Source organism: Phycodurus eques, chromosome 10 (genome assembly GCF_024500275.1).
Source record: "Phycodurus eques isolate BA_2022a chromosome 10, UOR_Pequ_1.1, whole genome shotgun sequence".
Lineage (NCBI taxonomy): Eukaryota > Metazoa > Chordata > Actinopteri > Syngnathiformes > Syngnathidae > Phycodurus > Phycodurus eques.
In genome coordinates this window covers 25,811,100-25,832,498 of record NC_084534.1, presented here as the reverse complement: position 1 = coordinate 25,832,498, position 21,399 = coordinate 25,811,100, and the positions used below count along the sequence as shown (strand labels likewise).

General features: G+C 42.3%; 1 protein-coding gene across 2 annotated transcripts in view; it reads left to right on the top strand.

The window, feature by feature from the left end:
• tafa3a (TAFA chemokine like family member 3a) overlaps nt 1-21,399 on the top strand; it is a 77,513-nt gene that overhangs the window by 49,152 nt on the left and 6,962 nt on the right. For both annotated transcript variants that reach the window (XM_061687846.1, XM_061687845.1), the window contains exons 3-4: nt 19,624-19,773; nt 20,821-20,945. In XM_061687846.1, coding sequence (XP_061543830.1) covers nt 19,624-19,773; nt 20,821-20,945 — 275 coding nt within the window. The remainder of the gene's footprint in view (nt 1-19,623; nt 19,774-20,820; nt 20,946-21,399) is intronic.

Sequence of the window (21,399 nt, the reverse complement as noted above, 5' to 3'; positions counted from 1 at the left end):
ATGGTCACGGGAGCTTCATTCCTCTGCACAGTGCTCTTGAATTAATTTGCCGGTGGTGGTGATATATATATGAAAGGCTGCCACAAATGCTAGATCTATCATCTTTGTTTTTTTCCACACTTTTTGTTTTGATTCATCTGTGCATTTATCTGTGCGTGTTTACGTTTAAAGGACACCGAATGTGCATTTTTCTCACAATTTAAAACAGTCCCTAGCTCATTTTTTAATCAAAACAGAGGGAGCCATTTGATGTCATGCAAATGTGCCACTGCTCACCGCATACCAGATTTTGTCTGAACTCAGCCTGTTTTGAAGGGGTGGTCCTGTATCGTGGAAAACGAGCCAATGCTCACCCCATTCCCAATGCAGAAGGGGGCGGAGCTAGGTGGGTGCAACAAGGCGAACAGCTAGCACTTGTAGCGTGGAGTGTGAAGAGAAAAATGAGCGCCCGTAAAGACAGTAAAAACACGGATCGTATTTTCACTTGTGGAGGCAGCACTGAATTACACTTGCCGATTATTGTGGCAGATGTGCCAAACATGAATCCACCCTAACCCACATCGCTAATCTGAGCACTGCAGTTCTGCGTACCTTTCCGTTTTGACATGACAGATCTAAAAATGGCAAATCTACACCCACCCACTTGGTGTGGGGGAGGAATTATGTAAATTTGCCACACTGTTACATCACAATCTGACAACATTCTGAACGGCTCGTTTACATAGGCATTTCCCAAAATAGGCAGCTCACAAAAGATATACTTGGTTGCTTAATTTCACACTTGATTGATCGTTCAGTCTGCTTCATCTATCTATGTCAGCAATGTATAGTGACAGGCAGAACTACTACCACTACCACCACACATGATCATAATTTCCGAATATATATTTTTCACGATATATCTGTGTTTCATGTTGTGCTGTGAGATGTTTTTAATGTAAAATAGGTACTTTGTATTCAATAAAGGTTGGCAAACGCTGGCATAGTGTAAGCCCACCTTTAGTTGATGAGATTGTTTTGCAGTCATTTTGGTCTGCACTCCATGTTGAATCGCAAGCCGCCCCAGGACGTCATTAAAAAAAAAAAAAAAAGAACATCGTCAAACCTTAGATAAAAACCTGAAAAAGGTAATTTGAAGAGAACTCCGGCAGTTCCACCTATTACATTTTATCCCGCGCTCCATTCTCATAAAGTCGATGCACCGCCTTGGTCGTTGCCTTTATGGTCCGAGCGTGGACAAGTCGCGACTGCACTCCATTCCCGAGGAAGTCACGGAGCGCAGCGGGAGAAGATGGAGGCCAGCGTTTCACAGGCTGTGCTTTTATTTCACTTATTTCGCTCAACATTCTTCCTCCGGAGAGGAACTATCAGCCTGTATCGATAGAGCGGGATTAGTTAGGAAACTACCTGATGCGGAGTTGCTTCCGAGCAGGGTGCCCTGCCTACGGACGAGCGCTCGAAAACGTCTGTTAGGATTTACGTGATCAAACCGGAAGGAATAACTGTAAAGGCGATTGTGATAAATTGATTTCCAACAGAGTAAAAAAAACGTTTAAAGAGAGAAGTGTTGTTTACAAAAGACTATTCCCCAAATGTTCTCAGATGTTGTGGAATAATCATATAAATACACACAGAGCCTCAGATGGAGAGCTGTAAGAAAAATAAATAAAAACTTAAGAGGAGTTTAAGTTATGCTCTGCACAGCCGGCGGTGGTAAGCACTTCTGCCTTACAGTTCTGAGGATAACATATTTGGGTGTGCAAATTTGTAAAATAAGATCGAAAACAAAAGCCGTACTTGGAATTTAGAACTGCCCGGTGCTCTGTGCAGTTCAATATATAATATTGTTTGGAATTCATCATTATGTGATAATACTATTTTTTTTTAAACTATAATAAATTTGAACAAAAATAAGAGATGCCTGGGGCTCGCTGCAGATGAGTAAATTAATATTTGAGCTTAATAACGATGACATAGTCTATTTTGAAAATTGTTTTATATTTTATACATGAAGTTTTTAGTAAAATAAAAATAAATGCCTGACACCTTAGAGATGCATGTTGCTCTTTGCAGTTGAGCAAATCAATGTCATTGGCTGCTATATCACGACATTGTGGTTATTTAACTACCATGCAGAAACACGTTACTGCAGACCACAAAGAATATTTGGTAAATTATTACCTAATTGAAAGCAAAATCAGGATACATTCGTTATTCTCGACTACAGTAACAGGTGTCCTCCTTCCAGGCCGTCTCTCTGTCAGTCATTCAAACCCGCACGAGCTGAAAGCGGTTAGCGTGCAGCGACGGCGGCCATTTACCAGCAGACCCGACAGATAAGCGCTACGCCGGCGTGTCAAGATGAAAAGAGCGGCGGACAGAGGCGCCGGCGCTCTGCGGTTTGAGGCCGAGGCGCGCGTGGCAAGGCCTGGCACGGTGGCCTATCGATCGTGACTTGAAAAGCCTTTCAAGAGCGCACTCGTTAGCGGTGTCCCGCTGGCTGGGAGCCAGAGCTCAGCTGCGCTCACCAAACATGCGCAAATCACTGGAATCACTCCAACTGCCATGGCCGATGAAAAGAAAACAAACCCCCAAAAAAGGCTACTTTCACTATGATGCACCAATATTCTACTCATTTCTATTTTTAAATGATTGGTAGTGTTTCTCTATTTAAAAACATGAAGACACTTTTTCAAGTCTCGACTCGAGAGACTCCGGTGACTCTGCGGCGTTGCAGTGACTTCTTGGCAAATTGGTCTCTGCGAAACATCGCCCCGGTGAGAGCGCCAGCAATATTTTGGTGTCCTGAGTCGCTTGACTTCTCCGCCAGTGTGACAGGCCCTTAAGTAAGCAGCAGCAGAACATGGGTTGATTTTGCCAATAACACTGGTTTCTTTTCCTTTGGTGATGCCTTAAACTATAAAACAACAACAACAAAATAATAATCTATTTACAGATATACATCTAAAAACGTGAGTCACCGCATGGCTCAAGTTGAATGTCTGTGGCTTTTTTTTTTTTTTTTTTTACATGCCATTCCTCATTCAATTAAGGAACTGTGTCAGCTTTTCTCACGAATGCGACACACACATCTTTCCACTTACCGCGCCACATACTTTGTTTTTAGCATACATATACAAACTCTGTTCTAATGTGAGGTGGCTAAACGTGTCCGACGTCTGTGTTGGCATTTCCCTCCCTCATAATTGACGTGACAAGTCGAGATTCCCCCCTAATCTTTATCTTTTTTTTTTTCATCTGAACTCCACAGTGATGCAACATTGCCATCTCCGTGGCTCGATTAGACATTACAGTGATTTACAAATGTGAATTTAACAGACAAGCTGGGCGAGACGCTCTTCCAAGCCCAGCAGCTGAAAAACATACTTGACGAATATATTTGGCAGCGGTAGTAAACGTTTGGATTCTAATTGACGAATATAACCGTCCACGGCGGCGAATGAATGAATATTCCTCTGCATTTAAGGTCTCTGTAGCACCCGCTGGTAAGTTGAGAAAATAGCTTGTTTTTTCATCCATTCTCTGATCATCATGTTGGTTACACACAAACTCGTGAGTTTTTGCTAGCAGGTATAACTTGGTGAAATAGACTGTATTTTAGGGGTCTTGAACACGACTCTCAAGAACTCACTCATTAGTCCCCCCTGAGAAGTTACAAAAAGTCAGCCCCTGACACCAGTCTCAAAGATCAACACAATATTTGATAGACTTGTCTATCATACCACGACGCGCAAAAATATCTCATAGACCTATGCCTGGAAACGAGGAAGTCACCCATCATGGGTTCAAACTGCCATTTAGGGCAAATTCCGGGGCTCGTACTTCGACAAATAAACAGCTTTCGGGAATTTCGGAAGAGGGTATCAGACAGATGGGAGATGCTAAACTACGAACATTTCTTGTCCACACCATCTAATGTTGGCGCAGTATGCTGTCAAAGTTTCATGATCATTTCGAAGATTTGCAATGAAAAAGCCGGTACAAAGGCCTGTTCGGCACTGCTTTAATGATTTGTTGTTGTTTCTAAGCGGCAAGTTTTATTTTCGCTTGACATCATCGTTGTTGGATGAGCACTAAATGACGCAAAACTACTTTTCATCAGCGTCGGCATTGTTAGACCATCGCGAGGACGGAAACAGTCAGGAGACATTCGAGTGCCTACAGTAAATCAGCGGCAAAACGACTAACATGCCTGCGAGTGTACTCAACCTCGCAATGTTGGAAATTAGATGGTGACAAATGCGCTGGCGGTGTCTCACGCTATTAGGAGGAGAAAATCGCATGTGAATAAAAAAGAGAAACCCACCGGGGTGGTTCTGCGATTGTGAACATCCATTACTACGTTTTAAGAGCTTAGACAACACACTCGTCCTTGTGTTGGATAACCGTAGCGGCTGCTCACTTGTAAGGTGGGGGGGATTAATCAGCAAGCGCCGGGGCTCCGGCATCACGCCGGCCAGATGAACCGGTAGGCTCGGCGGGACGGGAGCGCCGACTCATCCGTTTTTGTATTCCACCTCGCTAAAGATCATCCTTAGCGCGTGAAACAAGAAAAGTCAACCAGCAATCTGACCTGTACGGACAACCAGTTTGATGAGCCAGCAACACTCCCGAACTTTTATTTGAGTCTCTCACAAGGTGAGGAGTCATTCTTTGTTTTTTCTCACAGGGAAACTAAGACACAATAAATAACAGTCCCGTGTTTCTACTCAAAAATGTTTTGTTTTTTCCCAATTGACAGTTTTTGTGTGTTTTCCCTGATGGTTTGGATAACAGTACAGGACAACAATAGTAATACCTTCTTTAATATCATCCATTTTATTCCATTTTTGTGTTAATTCACCAATGCCGCCACGTGCAGCCGCACAGAATGCACATGCCATAATTTGCCACTGGTAATAGTTATGACATGTTTTGCTATAGATCCTTTTTTGTTTGGAATTTGTAAAAAAAAAAAATTTAATATTGTTTCAACTTGCAACGCTACCCAATCTGCAGAAGTGGACAAACTACATTTTCTTTTTAGTTGGCACTTGTTGCCAGGCAGAATTCACAGGATTCAATCGTAACATTCAGATGTTCAGTTTGCTATTGAATCTGAACTCTGTATGAAATATAAATCCAGTTCCGTAGTGGCTATCTAAGCCACATACAGTATATGCATGTCAGAAATGTACTGTATATGGAAATAATATTTCGGATTTGTGATGCGTAATACGAACTAAATTAGAGGATGATGTCATTGAAACACCTAACCATTGACAGACATCCCATTTAAAATTTTGTTTATTATTAATGATGGTCTTTCTCATTTTGATTTTCTGATCATTTTAAATGGCTCCATAGACAACAGACTGTGTTAGAACATCACTGTATTGTTTACATTAGATCTTGTAGCCTGTCTACTTTAAGTTCTCATCGTCACTGTAGTGCGCTAACATATTTAGTTCAAGTATCAATATTCTATCCTGCATATTGATGCCAGTATTTGGAACATTGGCACATCTGACTAACGAAAAGCATAAGATATCTGTCTAGTTTTGACTTGAAATAAATTGCATGATAAAGTGCATGAAATGAAGGCTTTTCAAGTCAAATGCAAAGCTGTCGGGGAGGCTTTTTTCCCCCTCCTTCTCCGACATTCATCAAGCAAAAGTAGACGCACCCCTGCCTCTTTCTTACATTCCACGCTTGATTGTCGGCTCAGTAGGTTTACAGCCTCGGAAATCTTTCTTTTCTGAATACTTTAATTCAATTAAAGCCTGGTTTGGTGCTAAGTTTCTCAGCAGGCAACATCGGCGAACGCCTTCGTTGTGTCTGTCTTTTAAATGTTTCTTGAATTGTTTTAGCTGTCTGTAATATTTAATGCCTACTGACATTCACCCCCACGTTTTTAACTCCCGCAGTTGGCAGTTCTTTCAGTATCACTCGGAGGCTTTTAGCTGAGGAATATACTTTTTATGAGCTACGATCAGCATAGTGCCTTTTTTTTTTTTTCTTTCTGTCCTGTTTGGCTGTTAGGTCATGCAGAATGGAAAATCTGTATCCCTTTTATGTCGGAACAGTTTTCACTATGTCACAGTGGAGTTTTTAAGCTTCCGCTGCGGTATTATAATTGAGGTTTATTGAGAATCAGACTGGATCAGTCGAACAGAACAAAATTTCTAGAAGGGTGAGAAAAACAAAGACAAAGCACTAATTGTAAACAGGATGAGAAAAGTTAATCATTACATTATCTACAACAATGAAACATTAAATATGAGTGTTGCACGGGGATGTCGTGCTACACTCTGTGAGGGAAGCACAGGACAAGATGGAACAGGACAAGGACAGGAGAAATACATGCAGGACAAGGGTCGTGAACCCGACTGTACAAATGAAGTGCGGTGGCATTAATTATGTGAATTATAAAAGTCTACAGGACGAGAGTATAAGTGAGGGGATACACGTGATTTGCAAATTCATGAGTTATTTGTCGCAGTAAGTGCGTGACCCCACACCCAGTGAAAGAGTCCTGGGGGTGAGTGTCTGCAAAGTAAATTGATACCGTTTTACATGCACAAAGACTGACAGAAGTGCCCTGTAATTGCTGTGCCCGCACTGCGGCGGCTGAGGACCCCATCCAATCAATCGAGGGCCGGGAACAGGCCCAGGGGTCCACCCGAGAGCAGCCCGGCGGAGGGGACACGTCCCGCACCGAGGGACCCGGGGCGGGCTGCCTGCCCCACCGAGGCGCCCTGACAACTGGCCACCCGGTGGGGGGTCCGCAGGGACCCAATGCCACCCCCCCATCCCCACCCCACACGCCCCGCCACCGCACCCCCCCACCATTCAAGGAGAGCAAGACACCCCCCACTCCAACCCGCAGGGCCCGCAATGTAGCCAGTCCCCGTCCAGCCCGAGGGCGGGAGAGTGTCCCTTGTTTGTTGGAAAGGAGGCCGGATAGGGGCACTCAACAAGGGAACGATAAGGGGGGGACCAAGGAGCAGCCGCGTGCCATGAGAGGTCAGCCCCAACAGCAAGCAGTCAACCAGCCTGGGGGGCCCAGGAGACCCACCTCCCTCTCTGTTACTGTGACTGCCAGGTCCCCGACTGGCAGTCATTGGCCCTACCCCGTGTATCAGTGCCCCCCCGAGTGCTGTGGTGCATTAAAATCTGGAGAGGTCAGTGAGCCGAGGGCGTGGGGGCAGGGCTGCCAGGCAATACTGCCTAACAACCAAACCCACCCACGACCCACCGCCCCCCATAGATAGGTGTATGTGGTGCATTAAAAGCAGGGCACACAGACGTGCTGAAAGCCGATCCGACACCCACACCCTCCCGATCCCATACCAGTCCCCCAGGAACCCTTTGATGTGCCCAGATGTGTTTAGTGAGAAAAATATATACAGTGAATGGTGTGAGTGTGTGCTAAGTGAGTGATTAAGAGGCATGGCTCCCGCAGGTCGGACCCATTACGCCGAACAACCACCGACCGTCCCTCCCAGACCCGCAGCACCAACCCCCCCCTCCCCACACACACACACACACACCCGCCAGCACCCACTACCCGCCCCTGAGCGTGGGAGGTGGACCCCCCCCCCAAACCAGGCAGGAAAAAGAACCCCAAAGCAGGCCCCACAGCCGTAGCGCCTTTGAACCTAAGTGGATTACCGAAATGTGGAGCAAACTGTATGAATCATTGGAATTTCATAGGGGCCTGGACCTACTGGATTTATGTCTGCTGCATTTTTTTAATTTTATGTTTTGATGTACTTCTGCGTGTGCCGGATGAGAGAAAGGACGATTTTTGGTGTGCGGCGTGTTACTGAATTGAGAATTCATGCTATATCTGGGTTTTTGAAGTGCCAGAGCAATTACTTCACGCCTCAGAAGATGAACAAGTTTGCTTCCTGTGCCGGTCCAAGTTCACACGGAGGCTTTTCGCTCACTGTTCGTGAGGCCAATGGCCAGTCTACTGTACATGTCAGTCGTTAAGTGTTGTCATCACTCGAGTCCCAATAAGTCATTGTTGTTCCCAACATGCACAAATTCATGTTAAACTTTCATCAGCCAATACATTTTTTCTGTAATAATTATGAAAATGTTTAAAAAAAAAACCACAACCAATAGTGTTTAACTCTGAATCACTGACTGGTCATCAGACGCGTTCTTATAGACTAAAAGGACAAAAAACATAAAAATACTAATAAATAAAAATACGTACAAAATTAAAAAAATTTAAATTCACTGATTCACTGGGAACCACTGATGCCTGAAAAACTCAACACAATTATTGTTAATCAACACATTTTCTCGGCCACTTGTTGCTAGGTAGAATTCACAAGGCTCGATCATGATGGCAATTAAAACAAGACTCAGTGTTCAATATGGAATTTACTTTGATTCCCAAATGTTGTATTATGTATTTAAAACAATGACATAACTTTTCCTTAAAGTCCGCTAGCATAATGCTAACACATAATGGGATACAACATTGACAGGCTAACGAATAGCATCGGTGTCGCGGTCTTATAACCCTTTAAACAGGTATGTGAATACAAACAGTGGAGCAACACATGTAGACAGATCACATAACAATAATCACAGGCATATATTCTTTATTGTCTGTAAATAATTACTAATATTTCTGGAGCTTACTGAGCAGTTGTGATTGTCTTCTTCAAGTACATTTGTATGTCTGTATTATACTGCCCCCATGTGGCCAAGGCGTGCACACCACAAACAGAAGCACAATGTCCATTAAATTCAAGAAAAAAACGGGGCAAACAGTGTACTAGTTTTTTAATATTATATTTTATTATATCATAACTGTATATATTTTTAAGGTACAATATTATAGAGTGCAATTTGTCTTACTAAGAAACAAATTAGAATTATTTTTTTGGGGGTGGTGGGGGACTGGAACGGTTGGCATTTCCTTGTGTGTTTTGAGTTACAAATGTGGTCATGGAACAAATTAAACTTGTATCTCAAGGCACCACTGTATTGTTATTGTTCTTTTCGCTGTTACTGTTGCAAACCTATTTACAGCTCCACCCAAACAGAACGTCTTTTTTGTTGTCGTCGCAGGTGTACATTCCTAAAATTTGTCGTGCTTTTACAAAGAGTCCATGGATGATAATGAGTTCCTGTGTGTGTGTTGTGTCGAAATTCCGTCATTTCATTAAAACACGAGGTAAAAGAAGAGAGCCTATTTTGCCCTTTTGTTGCTTGTATGCGCATGACTCAGCATCCCAGTAGTGTCGTTATGTAGCCGTAAAACAGACTCATGTGAGCGCGGTCTTCCCGTGTCATGTTGTGTAACGGGCCTATTGATATTTCAAGCATGACTTTCGCGTCGTCTTCAGCTTCTAATTTTACGCCGTAGATTTGAATGTAGTGTCGTCAAAAGAATACCAATTACCGCGACGTTAACATTCAAAGGGCTTCGTTTCGCCGTTTCTTTTCATCATCTTCCCCTTCCCGTAACGCTGACGCTCCCGCCGTATTGATGTTATCTGATTTCCCTTGTGCTCATATTTACCGCACTGCCTTGGTTGTCATCTGTCACTTGAACGTCATTACGGGTGGTTTTCACTGCTGCCTTTGACAGGGTGTCTCTTGTCTTGAATGCTAAGTAGTTGCTCTGTTCCCCCCCCCCCCCCCCCCCCCCACATTGACATTTCAAACGTCTCATTCTAAAAAGTAGGATGGTGTGATGAAAATACTGCTAGCGGGTGCCTCACTTTTCTGGTTTCATACCTTGACAGGACATGAGTAAATAGAATTTGTCTTTGGTACACCAAAAACGTTAATGGATTAATGTGACTTGTTTGATTTTCGTAAGATTTACTGTATATGTTTAGAATTAGAATTCTAAGAATATATATTTAGAATCCAAATTGTAGACTTAATCTTTATTGTCATTGCACAGTGTACATTTTTTTGTGACTATTGGAAAATACTCCAAAATAAATTTGAAAGGAAATGAGCAATTAGGGTTAAGTTTGTTTCTTCGGTCCACCAAAAATTGCTCGCGGGTCGTTATGACCTGCTGCGTGTTTAACCGTCATCATTTGCACAAAAGATTAGTTTGCTTAGGTTCAGGTTTGTTTCTTTGGTACACGAAAAAGGTTCATGGTTTGATTTGACCTGCTGCAAGTTTAACCATACAAACTTTCATCAAACTAGATTTTTATTGTGTGTATGATTATTGAAAAATACCAGAAGTAAAATTGAGGGGAAAAGAGCAACTGGCATTAAGATTTGCTCATTAACTCTCCTGTTATTTCTGTTCCTTTGACACAGCAAAAATGTTCATGGGTCAATCAGACCCGCTGCAAGCCATCAACCAAACCATCAAAAATATGAATAAAATTTGATTTGTTTTGCAAGAAACAGAAAATGAGTGTATGCCATTTTAAAAAATAAATCATACAGTCCTGCCACTTGTTTAGCCCCGTGTCTCACATTCAAACTTGAACACGGGTCAATCTGACCCACCGCATGTTTTACGTCAACAATTTACTCAAAGTTTATTGATTTCGTGAATATTGGAAAATTAGTGCCTAATATTCAAAAAGAGTTCAGATTTAACAAGTCTCCCAACGACACCTTAACAAGGGTCAATATGACCCGCTGCATGCTTAACCTTCAAAATGTTTATAAAATTGGATTATATTGTGCATATTGAAAAATGAGAGTACAATATTAAAAAAAAAAAAAAAAGTGGTTAAAGTAGACATTTTTGCCCCTTGTGTTACTGTCAAACTTTAACAGTGGTCAAATTGGCCCGCAACAGGAGGGTCTTAATGGGGGTCCGCTGTTGAGATGTTTTACGGGATCAGCTCCCCTGTGCGTCGTACTCTGCTAAATGAGGTCTCTGCTGGGCGCCGTTGTTTTGACTGCCATTCCGCGGCTGGATCTTTTCCTCGAGCGGCCAAGTGAACCTTGATGGATTCGCTCGTGCGGCTGACAGGTGGACACGCTAATTAGCGACGCCTCCCCACCTGCTTGCTAAATCAATTGTTTGGTTGTAACTCTGGTGATTAACGCAGACAATGGGAGGCGGGGACGACAAGGTACAATATAATGATATCAAGGATATACTGTCCCCCTCAATAGTGAGCCCCAGTAGAGCTGGACAGATTAAAAAAAAAAAAAATGTTTGCAGGTCAGGACAAATTGCATTGTAATTAGAATGCATGTACAGTGTGTGAAAGACACTGAGAAACATCCCGGTTAAACCGCGGAGGGATGGATAAAACCTAGAAATGCATCAAGCTTCTTTGGTGCTTCGTGAACTACTCTGGCGTTCTTATCTCTGCTGAATTCAAATATGTGTCTTGTCTTATTTCATGAGAGCAAAAAAATATGAACAATGCAAGGTCTATCATAGGAATAAATTCCCTAGCACAAGGATTATTCACCCACCAGGTTATATAAATGTGTTTTTGATCCCCTTGTCTTCCTTGTGTTAGTTTTATGGAAAATAAATGCAGTCAAAAAAAGTGTGACAGGTGCAGTACAAATAAGTGGAAAAATGAAAGTAATGTATTTCTTCACTTGCTCTCTTCAATGTTAGAGAATTCCATTGTGTTTTTCATTATTAATGTTGGAATTGAATATTCACTGATACCAGTTATGCTGCGGTTCCATTAAACACAGGCAAATATTTCTTTAGACTCAAGGCTCAAAGTGTGCTGAAGGGAGAAGTAGTGTTTTAGTTTTGTATAATTTCTCTGGAAACACACATACTTGGGGAGGGGGAAGGGGGGTGGGGGTGGACCTCAAGACATGAACATGTATGGAGGGGGGGAAAAAAAGCCCCTGCTATGATATCGCCCATACTGTATTTCTGCTATAGTTTTAATTCATAGCATCACCTAACTGGCACAAATGCTATAGAAAGTGGATAGATGGCTTAATCTTATGAATCATTCAAATTGAGCAATTTCATGATGCAGCCATCTTATATATGAAAAAGTATCAGTATTGGTATCCCATCGATAGCAACTTCAACAGTATACACTAATAAATGCTCTTTAATATTTGCTGATCATCAATATCATGATGATCAGCAAAATTCACTGCGCTCCATCATGACGCAAAATATCTTTTTTTTTTTTTTTCATTAATTTTGGAATGACTCCATATGAAATTTAAAACTCACTAAACCACTGATTGTGCGTGATGTCAAGTGTATGTGCACCTGTGGACAGCAGATTTGATCTTTTTTCAAATTCATCCAGATTCAGCAATTTGATGATGATCAGTATTGCCAATATCGGCACAATGGCCTCAAATTTACTTGGTATCGGATCGATACCGGATCTTGAGGTGTCGCGTGCCACTAATCAACGCCCTTGAATGAATAATAACGACCAACAAGTATTTTTTTAACAAGCCGTGCTGTTTGCTATTCAAACAGTGCTGTGAGGTTCACCGTGTTGTTTTGCTGTCATACCGACGCACCGGTTTTGTCCGCGTTATAATGAGCCACAAAATGAACGACTGCGCTTGCACTTGTCAATCAGCATTCATGGATACGATGTCTGCAGCAGGAGAGTGCTATTGATCGTCTGAAGGGGGCGCTGGGCTTCACGCCAGTCCTCGTTAGCGGCCTCTGTCCTTTGGCCTTTTTGTGTGTGTGTGTGTGTGTGTGTCCCATCGCCTTCCTACTGATGTGATTTTAGCTCATGGCAGGCCTAAGTGCTTTAATAAAAATGTATTGATCTCACACACCCACACACGGGACTGGGCCTTTCACCCATCTACACTTGATAGCTAATGAAGAGCTGCTTTGTTCTTTATCAGGATGACAGGTGGTCGGCCGGGCCGATTTGCGACCACATAATCAAAGGCAGACACACGCGCTGTCAAAAATGTCCTTGAACGACACATTGACCATTCAGTTTCCCTGCAGAGCTTCGCTACCAGTGCATGTTCTCGCGCATGCATGTTTGCTGGCAACTCATGTGGCGAAAAAGAACGAGAAACACGTGTGTGCTTGTGAAACAAGGGAGTCATCTCAATAATTGATGCCTGTTGTAGTTGAACATTGTCATTGGTGTTTTGTAACACTGAATATCTACGTACCAAACCACACATCTTCCGTCTAGCGAATCTGCTGACCAACATTTCCGTCATCCTTCCATCCACAAATCACCTACCCTCGCTACCTACTCTTCCCATTCATTACTTAGTAACTGACCTAGTAATCCTACCTACGTACCCATCAATTCATGACTGCGCAACCTACCCACTTCTCCATTTATCCAGCTATCTTCACTGAAGTTGATTTTAAGATGGTGTGCAAAGTCACTTTCAAATTTTATTCTCATTCATTTGTCTTCGTGCTTCTTAATGAGTCTCTTATCCATCATCTGTTGCGCTATATTCTCAGTGCGTCGTCACAACTCTTCAGTCGAACGGTGAGCAGCTGGCTCCGACTCACCAGCTCTCTGAACTCCCATCTTGCTCGGGGTCAGGTCCAGTCACAGAGTCCCTAACCTCGGGTTGCAGACTCATTTTGAACACATTTTTAATTACAACCCCCCCATACACGACCCCGAACATCTGCTTGTGGTCCCAGAAATGATGGAACTGTTGTTTTCTTACAGTCAATTATCATGTTGAGATGATTTACATCAGCGGTCGGGGACTCGAGTTACATGACCTGACTCAATTCAGAGTTAAGTCACCAATTTTAGGACTTGGCTTGGGTAAAACTTATGAAACACTCAACTTTACTTTGACTTGGTATTCCTGAGACTGGACTTGACCTAGACACGAGAAACAGGATTTCCTGTTTGCCGTTGAAAATGTGCATTTTCAAGATAGTGTACCATTTGGTTTATTATTTTTTTTTTAAAGAAAAGTTATTTTTCGTATAGTGCGCACAGTCCTGGTAACTCACCAGTATGCTATGATGCAGAGTGCAGAGGCCACCTTATGTAGTATCGTAAAATTTCGAAAAGAACATTTCCGTGCGACAGTCATAATCATAACCGTTAATCAAATTATGGCTTCAATATTTGTCATTTCAATCAACCTTGCAGTGGTGGAGGCAGTTGCAGAGTTCCATCATCAGAAATATCTGCGTCTATGGATTTAATCACTTTAGTCCTTTTGTTTGTTTGTTATGTCCAAACTTTCTCCATTCTGACAGCATTTGTTTTCCTGTCACGAGCGGGTGATTTACCAGGCTGACCTCTGCCCCCCACGCACCTATCGTGATGGCCTATTGTCCGTGCGCCCTCATTCCCCCGAACCACGTCTGAATATTCCCTCCACGCTGCTGCGTCTTTTGGCAAATTAACTTTGACCAGGGAGCGTGCCGGTGGCTCAAAGATAATCACAGCAAGGACAAACAGTCTGACCTCTTCTTTCTTTATTTATTTACTTCCTTATTTTTGCATCAACAAATTGGCCAAAAGGGTTAAAAGGCACTCAGTCGTTACTGTGCTGCTGCTGGCTCTTGTGTGAATGTGAACGGCGGCGTATCGATCGGAGGAGAAACGTTTTTTAATGTTCCAAATGAGATCTCGCCACTGGCGGCTAATGGGGAGACGGGAGATTTGCGGCAATCTTGGTTCCAAATCAGGGTTCCGATTGGAAATCTTTACAGGTGTAATTAAGTCTCCTCTAAAAAGAACCTCAAAATTGTTTGACTAACGGCTAACAGATACATTTTTAGATTTGTTTTTACACCTTCTGTGCCAGCGTACAGAAACACTTTTGGAATGCAATGAATATAAAACAGCCGCATCGATATTTAATTCCACACACGTCAGTGAAAATAAGGTTTGTCTTCCTGACAACCTAATGCTATTTCACATAGGTAAGCTAAAGAGATCTTTAAGTGACTTTTTTTTTTTTTTTTTTGCTGATTTGGCCATAAACTTGAGCTTTACTGTATATTTTTAAATGCCCAGCTTTGGAGGTATTGATATATCTGCCTCGTGGAGTGCGGATTTCCACGAGAAAGTTAAGGGAGCAGCCTTAAAGTACAGGGCAGGAGATGGTTAATGATTTGAAGGCTATTAGCACCTCATCACCAGGAAAACCGAAATCTTGCAATCGTGGACAGGCCCGCATCTAAATTACTCAGAGAAGGCTCGCTTTGGAGAAAATGCTGTGGTCAGATGAAGCCGAAGTTTGGCTATTTGGCACCAACTCAAACTGCCGTGTTTGGAGGATGAAAAAAACAAATAAAAAAATTCAGAATATCACCCAAAGAACACCCTTCCCATGGATTTATCAGTATAATTATTCTTTTTCTTTGCATTGGTGTGAAACTGCACTGCATCATATTGAAAACATTCTTATGTAGCTTAATAAAGTCGACAAACTATTAGAAAAATGCTCTCAGCATGATAGAGTGAAGTTGTACACTCCTGCAAACTTACAAAACTGGAAAATTGCCTTTTTGATTGCCTGTGTGTAAATAGTTAGGTCTCTAGCGTGCCCGACCACCCTTCATGTGTGAAATTAAACAACCAAGTCAATCTTTTGTGAGCTAGCCGTTACACATCAAGTTTCTCCGCTCACGACCTGGAGGTTACGCCGGGTGAAGCTGCGCTATTTTCAAGCAACAGCCAAAGGGGTGGGGGTGACGTGTCTGCTGCATGGACCGCATACACTGATCTGCTAAAGTAATAGACATGTAATTGACTGCAGCTTGGTAATTAGGTGCTCCCTCCACACAGAAAATGAACCTTTCACTTTGTCCCTTTGGACGCTTGCTTTTCTCTGCAGACTGGGCTGCTTGAGAACCGCTTGCCTAGTCACAACGCTCTGGCTTCGCCCCAGTCGTCATGGTAACGAATAGGATTTGTGTCACAGTGTTATAACCCACGGATATTTGAAAACAAACAGCGAAGTAACACATTTTACAGATAATATAACAATACTCAAAGGCATGCATTCTTTATCCTCTGCAAAGGGCAACTCATATTACTGCGGCTTACCGAGGAACATGTGCACACAACAGAAGGAAGTGAAGCAAAAGATCGGCAAAAAATAGTTTCACTTCTGTACATCTAATTATGTGTTACTGTATTTTTAAAAACAAATATACAATATTATAGAGTGCTATTTTTCTTATTAAGAAAAGACATTACAAACATTGTTGATGTTTTTTGGGGAGGCTGGAACCGATTAATTGACTAAAATCAAGAGGATTTGCGATACGAATTTTTTGAGTTTCGATCATTGGTCAGAAAACAAATTAAACTCGTATTTCTAGGCAGCATGACAATATGTGGAGGATTCCCGATAACCGCGGTCGTCTCGGACATGCCTTTCTGGCAAATACAGCACTTGTAATGGATCTGGTTAGATTGAGCAGGTGGACTGCATCTAACGTATTGTGATTTCTCCCGGGAAGGAATGTACACTCGTCCTCTAGAAGGGCTGCAGGGTCAGTGGGGGAGCTGGTGCTCAAGGGCCGCACCGGGTTTCTCCGCACGAGGGATGACCTGGATTCCAACGAGCTGAGAAATTTGGATGTCTGAGGAAAGATTGTATGGAGAAATGACTCTTAGGCACTCACAGGACTCTCTCAATACCGAAAGAGGGGCCGGGGCGGGGGGGAGTTATTCATGAAGGTTCATCAGCTCGACCTTCTATCGCTCCACAACACCGGATTAAAGTAGCACCAGCTGCTCGTGACAGACAAATGGCTCGTCAATTGTGGAATTGTATTGAACATTTGCTCGACGTGTGTTTGTGGTGCACCGTGTGAACTGCTCAGGAGCGCATGCATAATACATGAGGGCTCGCTTTTATGTATTCAACAGTGAAAGTGTTGCAGTCATGTGGGAGATGAGCACTACAGTCAGAGATTTTGTTTTGTTTTGTTTTTTTTCCTTCCAAACGCCGCTACTTGGTCAGCGTCTCAGTGAGCAACGATAACAGAGGTGTTACGTATCATACAATCGGTATACGACAACAAAGGCCCACGCTAATCTTTGTTCCGGATGTTGCAATATGACAAATCAGAATCAGAATCATCTTTATTTGCAAATTATGTCCAAAAAACACACAAGGAATTTGTCTCCGGTAGTTGGAGCCGCTCTAGTACGACAACAGTCAATTGACAGAGAACACTTTTGAGACATAAAGACATTGACAAAAAAAAAAAAAAAAAAAAAAGTCACTGAGCAATAAAGGATTGCTATTTATCTGGTAATGCAAGTACATTTAAATAAAAATATTTTTTTTTGGGACAATTGTGCAAAAAGATGCAGAGTCCTCTTGCACTTAGAGCAGTTCGAATGACTAATATAGCAATAGTCCGGTGCAATGACCATTGTGCAAAGGGCGCCAAGACTTCAAGCGAGTAGTACGATAATCTGGGACAATGTTGATTGTGCAAATGTTGCAGATGCTACTCTGGCATGAATGGCCAGTATTGGTCAACAACAGATATGCAAATAGTGCAGCGTGGCAAGACTACCACAGTGGGTGCACGAGTAAAGTATGATTGGCCCGACAGCAATGTGACAACAAACTCAAGACCCCCAAAAAAACTGCCAGCATGTTGCAATGGAATTGCAGGTTAGGTGTTTAAGAAGTTGATTGCAAGAGGGAAGAAGCTGTTGGAATGTCTGCTAGTTCTAGTTTGCATTGATCGGTAGCGCCTACCTGAGGGAAGGAGCCGGATGAGCCGGTGACCGGGATGCGGAGGGTCCGAGAGGATTTTGCACGCTCTTGTCTTCGTTCTGGCAGCGTGCAAGGCCTCGAGGGTGGGCAGGGGGGTACCGACAATCCTTTCAGCAGTTTTGATTATCCGTTGCAGTCGGAGTTTGTCCTTTTTTGTAGCAGCACCAAACCAGACTGCGATGGAAGAACACAGGACCGATTCGATGACCGCTGTGTAGAACTGCCTCAGCGGCTCCCGTGGCAGGCCGTCCTTCCTCAGAAGCCGCAGGAAGTACATCATCTGCTGGCCCTTTTTGAGGACGGAGTTGATGTTGATCGCCCACTTCGGGCACTGAGAGACTGTAATTCCCAGGAACTTGAAGGTCTCGACAGTTGACACTAGGCCACTGGACAGCGTGAGGGGCAGCTGTGGCGAAGGATGCCTCCTGAAGTCCACGATCATTTCTGCAGTCTTGAGCGTGTTCAGCTCCAGGTCGTGTCGGCCGCACCGCAGCTCCAGCCGCTCCGCTTCCTGTCGATATGCAGACTCGTCACAGTCCTTGATGAGGCCGATGACAGTGGTGTCATCCGCAAACAAAGAACAAATTTGAAACATGAAACATGGTAATTATGATTCATGTAAAAGCTATTGCCAGTAATAATGTATACAAAAAGAGAAAGACAATGCATTGGGATCCCCTCGCTAACAAGATGTTATGGGTTTATCCCACGGAAAAAAACAAAAACAAAAAACATATTTAAACTCTTTTTTTCACCACTCCCACTGCTACTACAAAGAACAAAAATATACATGCTATACTACTACCACTACTGCTAATTACATTGTTACTGTTGGTATTATTGGTATTATTACCACTACTGCTACAACAACTGCTTTTGCTATTATTAATTTTTTTATTAATTTTTTTACTGCTATTATTTTCACTCCCACTACCATTACTATGTACTCCTATTACTACTACGACTGGTACATCCATTACTACTATTGCAATTACTACTACTACTACTACTATTGTTGCTTCTGTTACAACTACTACTAGAATTACAATTCATATTACTACTAATTCTACTTGTATTAGTACTATTACTACTACTGTTAAAACTAGTACTACTATCATTACTGTTAGTATTAGTAGTATTACTACACTACTACTACTTCTATTATTACTGCTTTTACGACTTCTGTTCCAACTACTTCTAACATTACAATTAGTATTACTACTATCACTACCACTACAATTACTATTAATACAATGACAACAAATTCTAAAAAGTATTACTACAACTATCACTACTTCTAACACTACTGCTATTACAACAACAACCACCAGTCCTCCCCGCCTCCTCCTACTTACAAGTAAAACTATTACTACAAATACTACTATTATAACTACTACTACAGTTCCAACTACTATTATAATTCGCATTACGACTACAATATTTCTTACTGCTGCTGTGATTACTACTACTGTTAAAACTTCTACCACTACCATTAATGTTAGTATTGTCAGTAATATGACATTATGATTACCACAAATTATACTATTCTTGGTACTACTACTATTTTTACATTACTACTATGTTTTTATGGGAGTTTATCAACTTGATCTAGTAATTTCCTTTTCCTCTTTGAGATTCAGTAACTCCATTAGTTTGTTGTCAAGTCCATGCATACAGTACAGAAGGGACGAATAATATTGTCATTAAATATGAATCTTTTTTCCCCACATTGAACTCTTGCCAAAAGACCAGTAATACATATGTCAAGTCAATTATTCATATGGATTTATTATGAATATATTTTCACTTCCACTGCTAATAAGCACATTTGCTATGTGTATTAGCACAACAGTTGACTTGTTTGGAAAGAAAATGTAGGAATATTGAGTCAAATGTTGGCGCCATTGGTCGGATTTGTAGTATGAATACTAAAATATGTTGTTGTTGTTGCAGTTCACGTGAAGGCAGGAACCTGCGAGGTGATCGCCGCGCACCGATGCTGCAACAAGAACAAGATCGAAGAGCGATCGCAGACCGTCAAATGCTCCTGCTTCCCGGGACAAGTGGCGGGAACGACGAGGGCGGCTCCGTCTTGTGTGGACGGTAAAAGCGAGCCTCTTTCTTGCTGAAAAATAAGATTTGAAAATGAAAAAGAAGAAGAAGAAAAAAAAAAAAAAAAAAGTTTGATTTGATTATTTGGGCCCTGGGCAATAAATAGAGATCAAATCAGTTGCTTCACTCAGCACTCGCCTGTTGACGCCGGAGCAGTCCACCCGAGGAGACAGCATCCAGACTGGGTCATTTAATATCACGTCAATTCTGGCCTCTCTTACAACTGAATCAATCCATAACTCAGCTTACCCCTGACAGGCGCTTCCTCCATGTTGACACTTGTCTCGTCACTCTGGGAAGCCCTTTGACAGCTTCACAGGCTCCCAGCCAACATGGCTCGCTTTGCAACTCTTGCTGCACATTTAAAATAGTAGGACATAATACAAAACGATGATATTTTTAGAAGTTTTACTATGCCTGGCAAAATGCTTTGTTTACAAAGAAAGATATTGTGGAAAAAAGCTTTACTTTTTAAGTAGTTTTGGATAAAGAGGCCAATTTTTTTCCTGTTACTTCTTCCAACTTACCAGAGGTCTGCTGGGCTCAAACACTTGCTAAAATATACCCGAGGAGCACTTCATCCTGCCGCGGAGGTGACGTAATCATGCAGTAATATCAATGAATTATGGAGCATAATTCTATAGATCAGTGATTCCAGGGTGCTGTAGCACCATAGTGCGAAACGAGAGGTCACCCAGTTTCATTTAATTAGTCCAGAAATTATTACTTTGTGGAGAAGCGGTAAATAACAGGATGAGGAGACGAGAACCAGTCATGTCACTTTACTCCCCGCATATAAACTTTTTCATCAAACAGCCAACCGCTCCTTTTGAAGCCAACAACTCCTTTCATTTCCTGCCCCTCCCTTGAAGATACCCACGCCTGGTGAAAGTCTCCCTCTTATGTACAATGCTTTACCAGTCAGGCGAAAATGTTAACTGTTCTAAAATGTGGATGTGTGCAGCTTCATATGATTTATTCTTGAGTTACATTTTTTTTTTTTTTTTTACACATTTGCTTCACTCTTAATCTCTACAGCATCCATCGTTGCACAGAAGTGGTGGTGCCAGATGCATCCCTGCATGGACGGCGAAGAGTGCAAAGTGCTGCCGGACTTTAAAGGATGGAGCTGCAGTACAGGCAACAAAGTGAAGACCACCAAGGTGGGTTCTATTTATATACATTTTGAATCGTGAGCGGCCATTAAACAGGGCAGTGAATCAGTAGCAGTCGTAGGCCGTCAAATTTACAACTTACATTTGAATATTTGCTCCATGAAATTGTATTAATTTATCCCCAACAATGTATTATTTTAATTTCTCTTGGCAGCATTGCTACCATCCTGTCACGATTAGAGTTTTCGAAGGCAAAGCAAGGGACAAAATGTGGAGGACCCAAGTGCAGGGAAGCAGGGAGGCAAGGCAGGAGTCTCAAAAAATGTTGTTTAACCTCCAAAAAAGGGCAAACACATGGATAAAGCAAATTAAACAAAGTCCCACAATAGATAACCAAAGTAAGAAAGAAATGGAAACAAACCGTGACTGCCGAGTAAGACGTGGAACAGACAGGGACAAAGACACGTGACAATGACAAACTGCAATGACAATGAACTGAAAG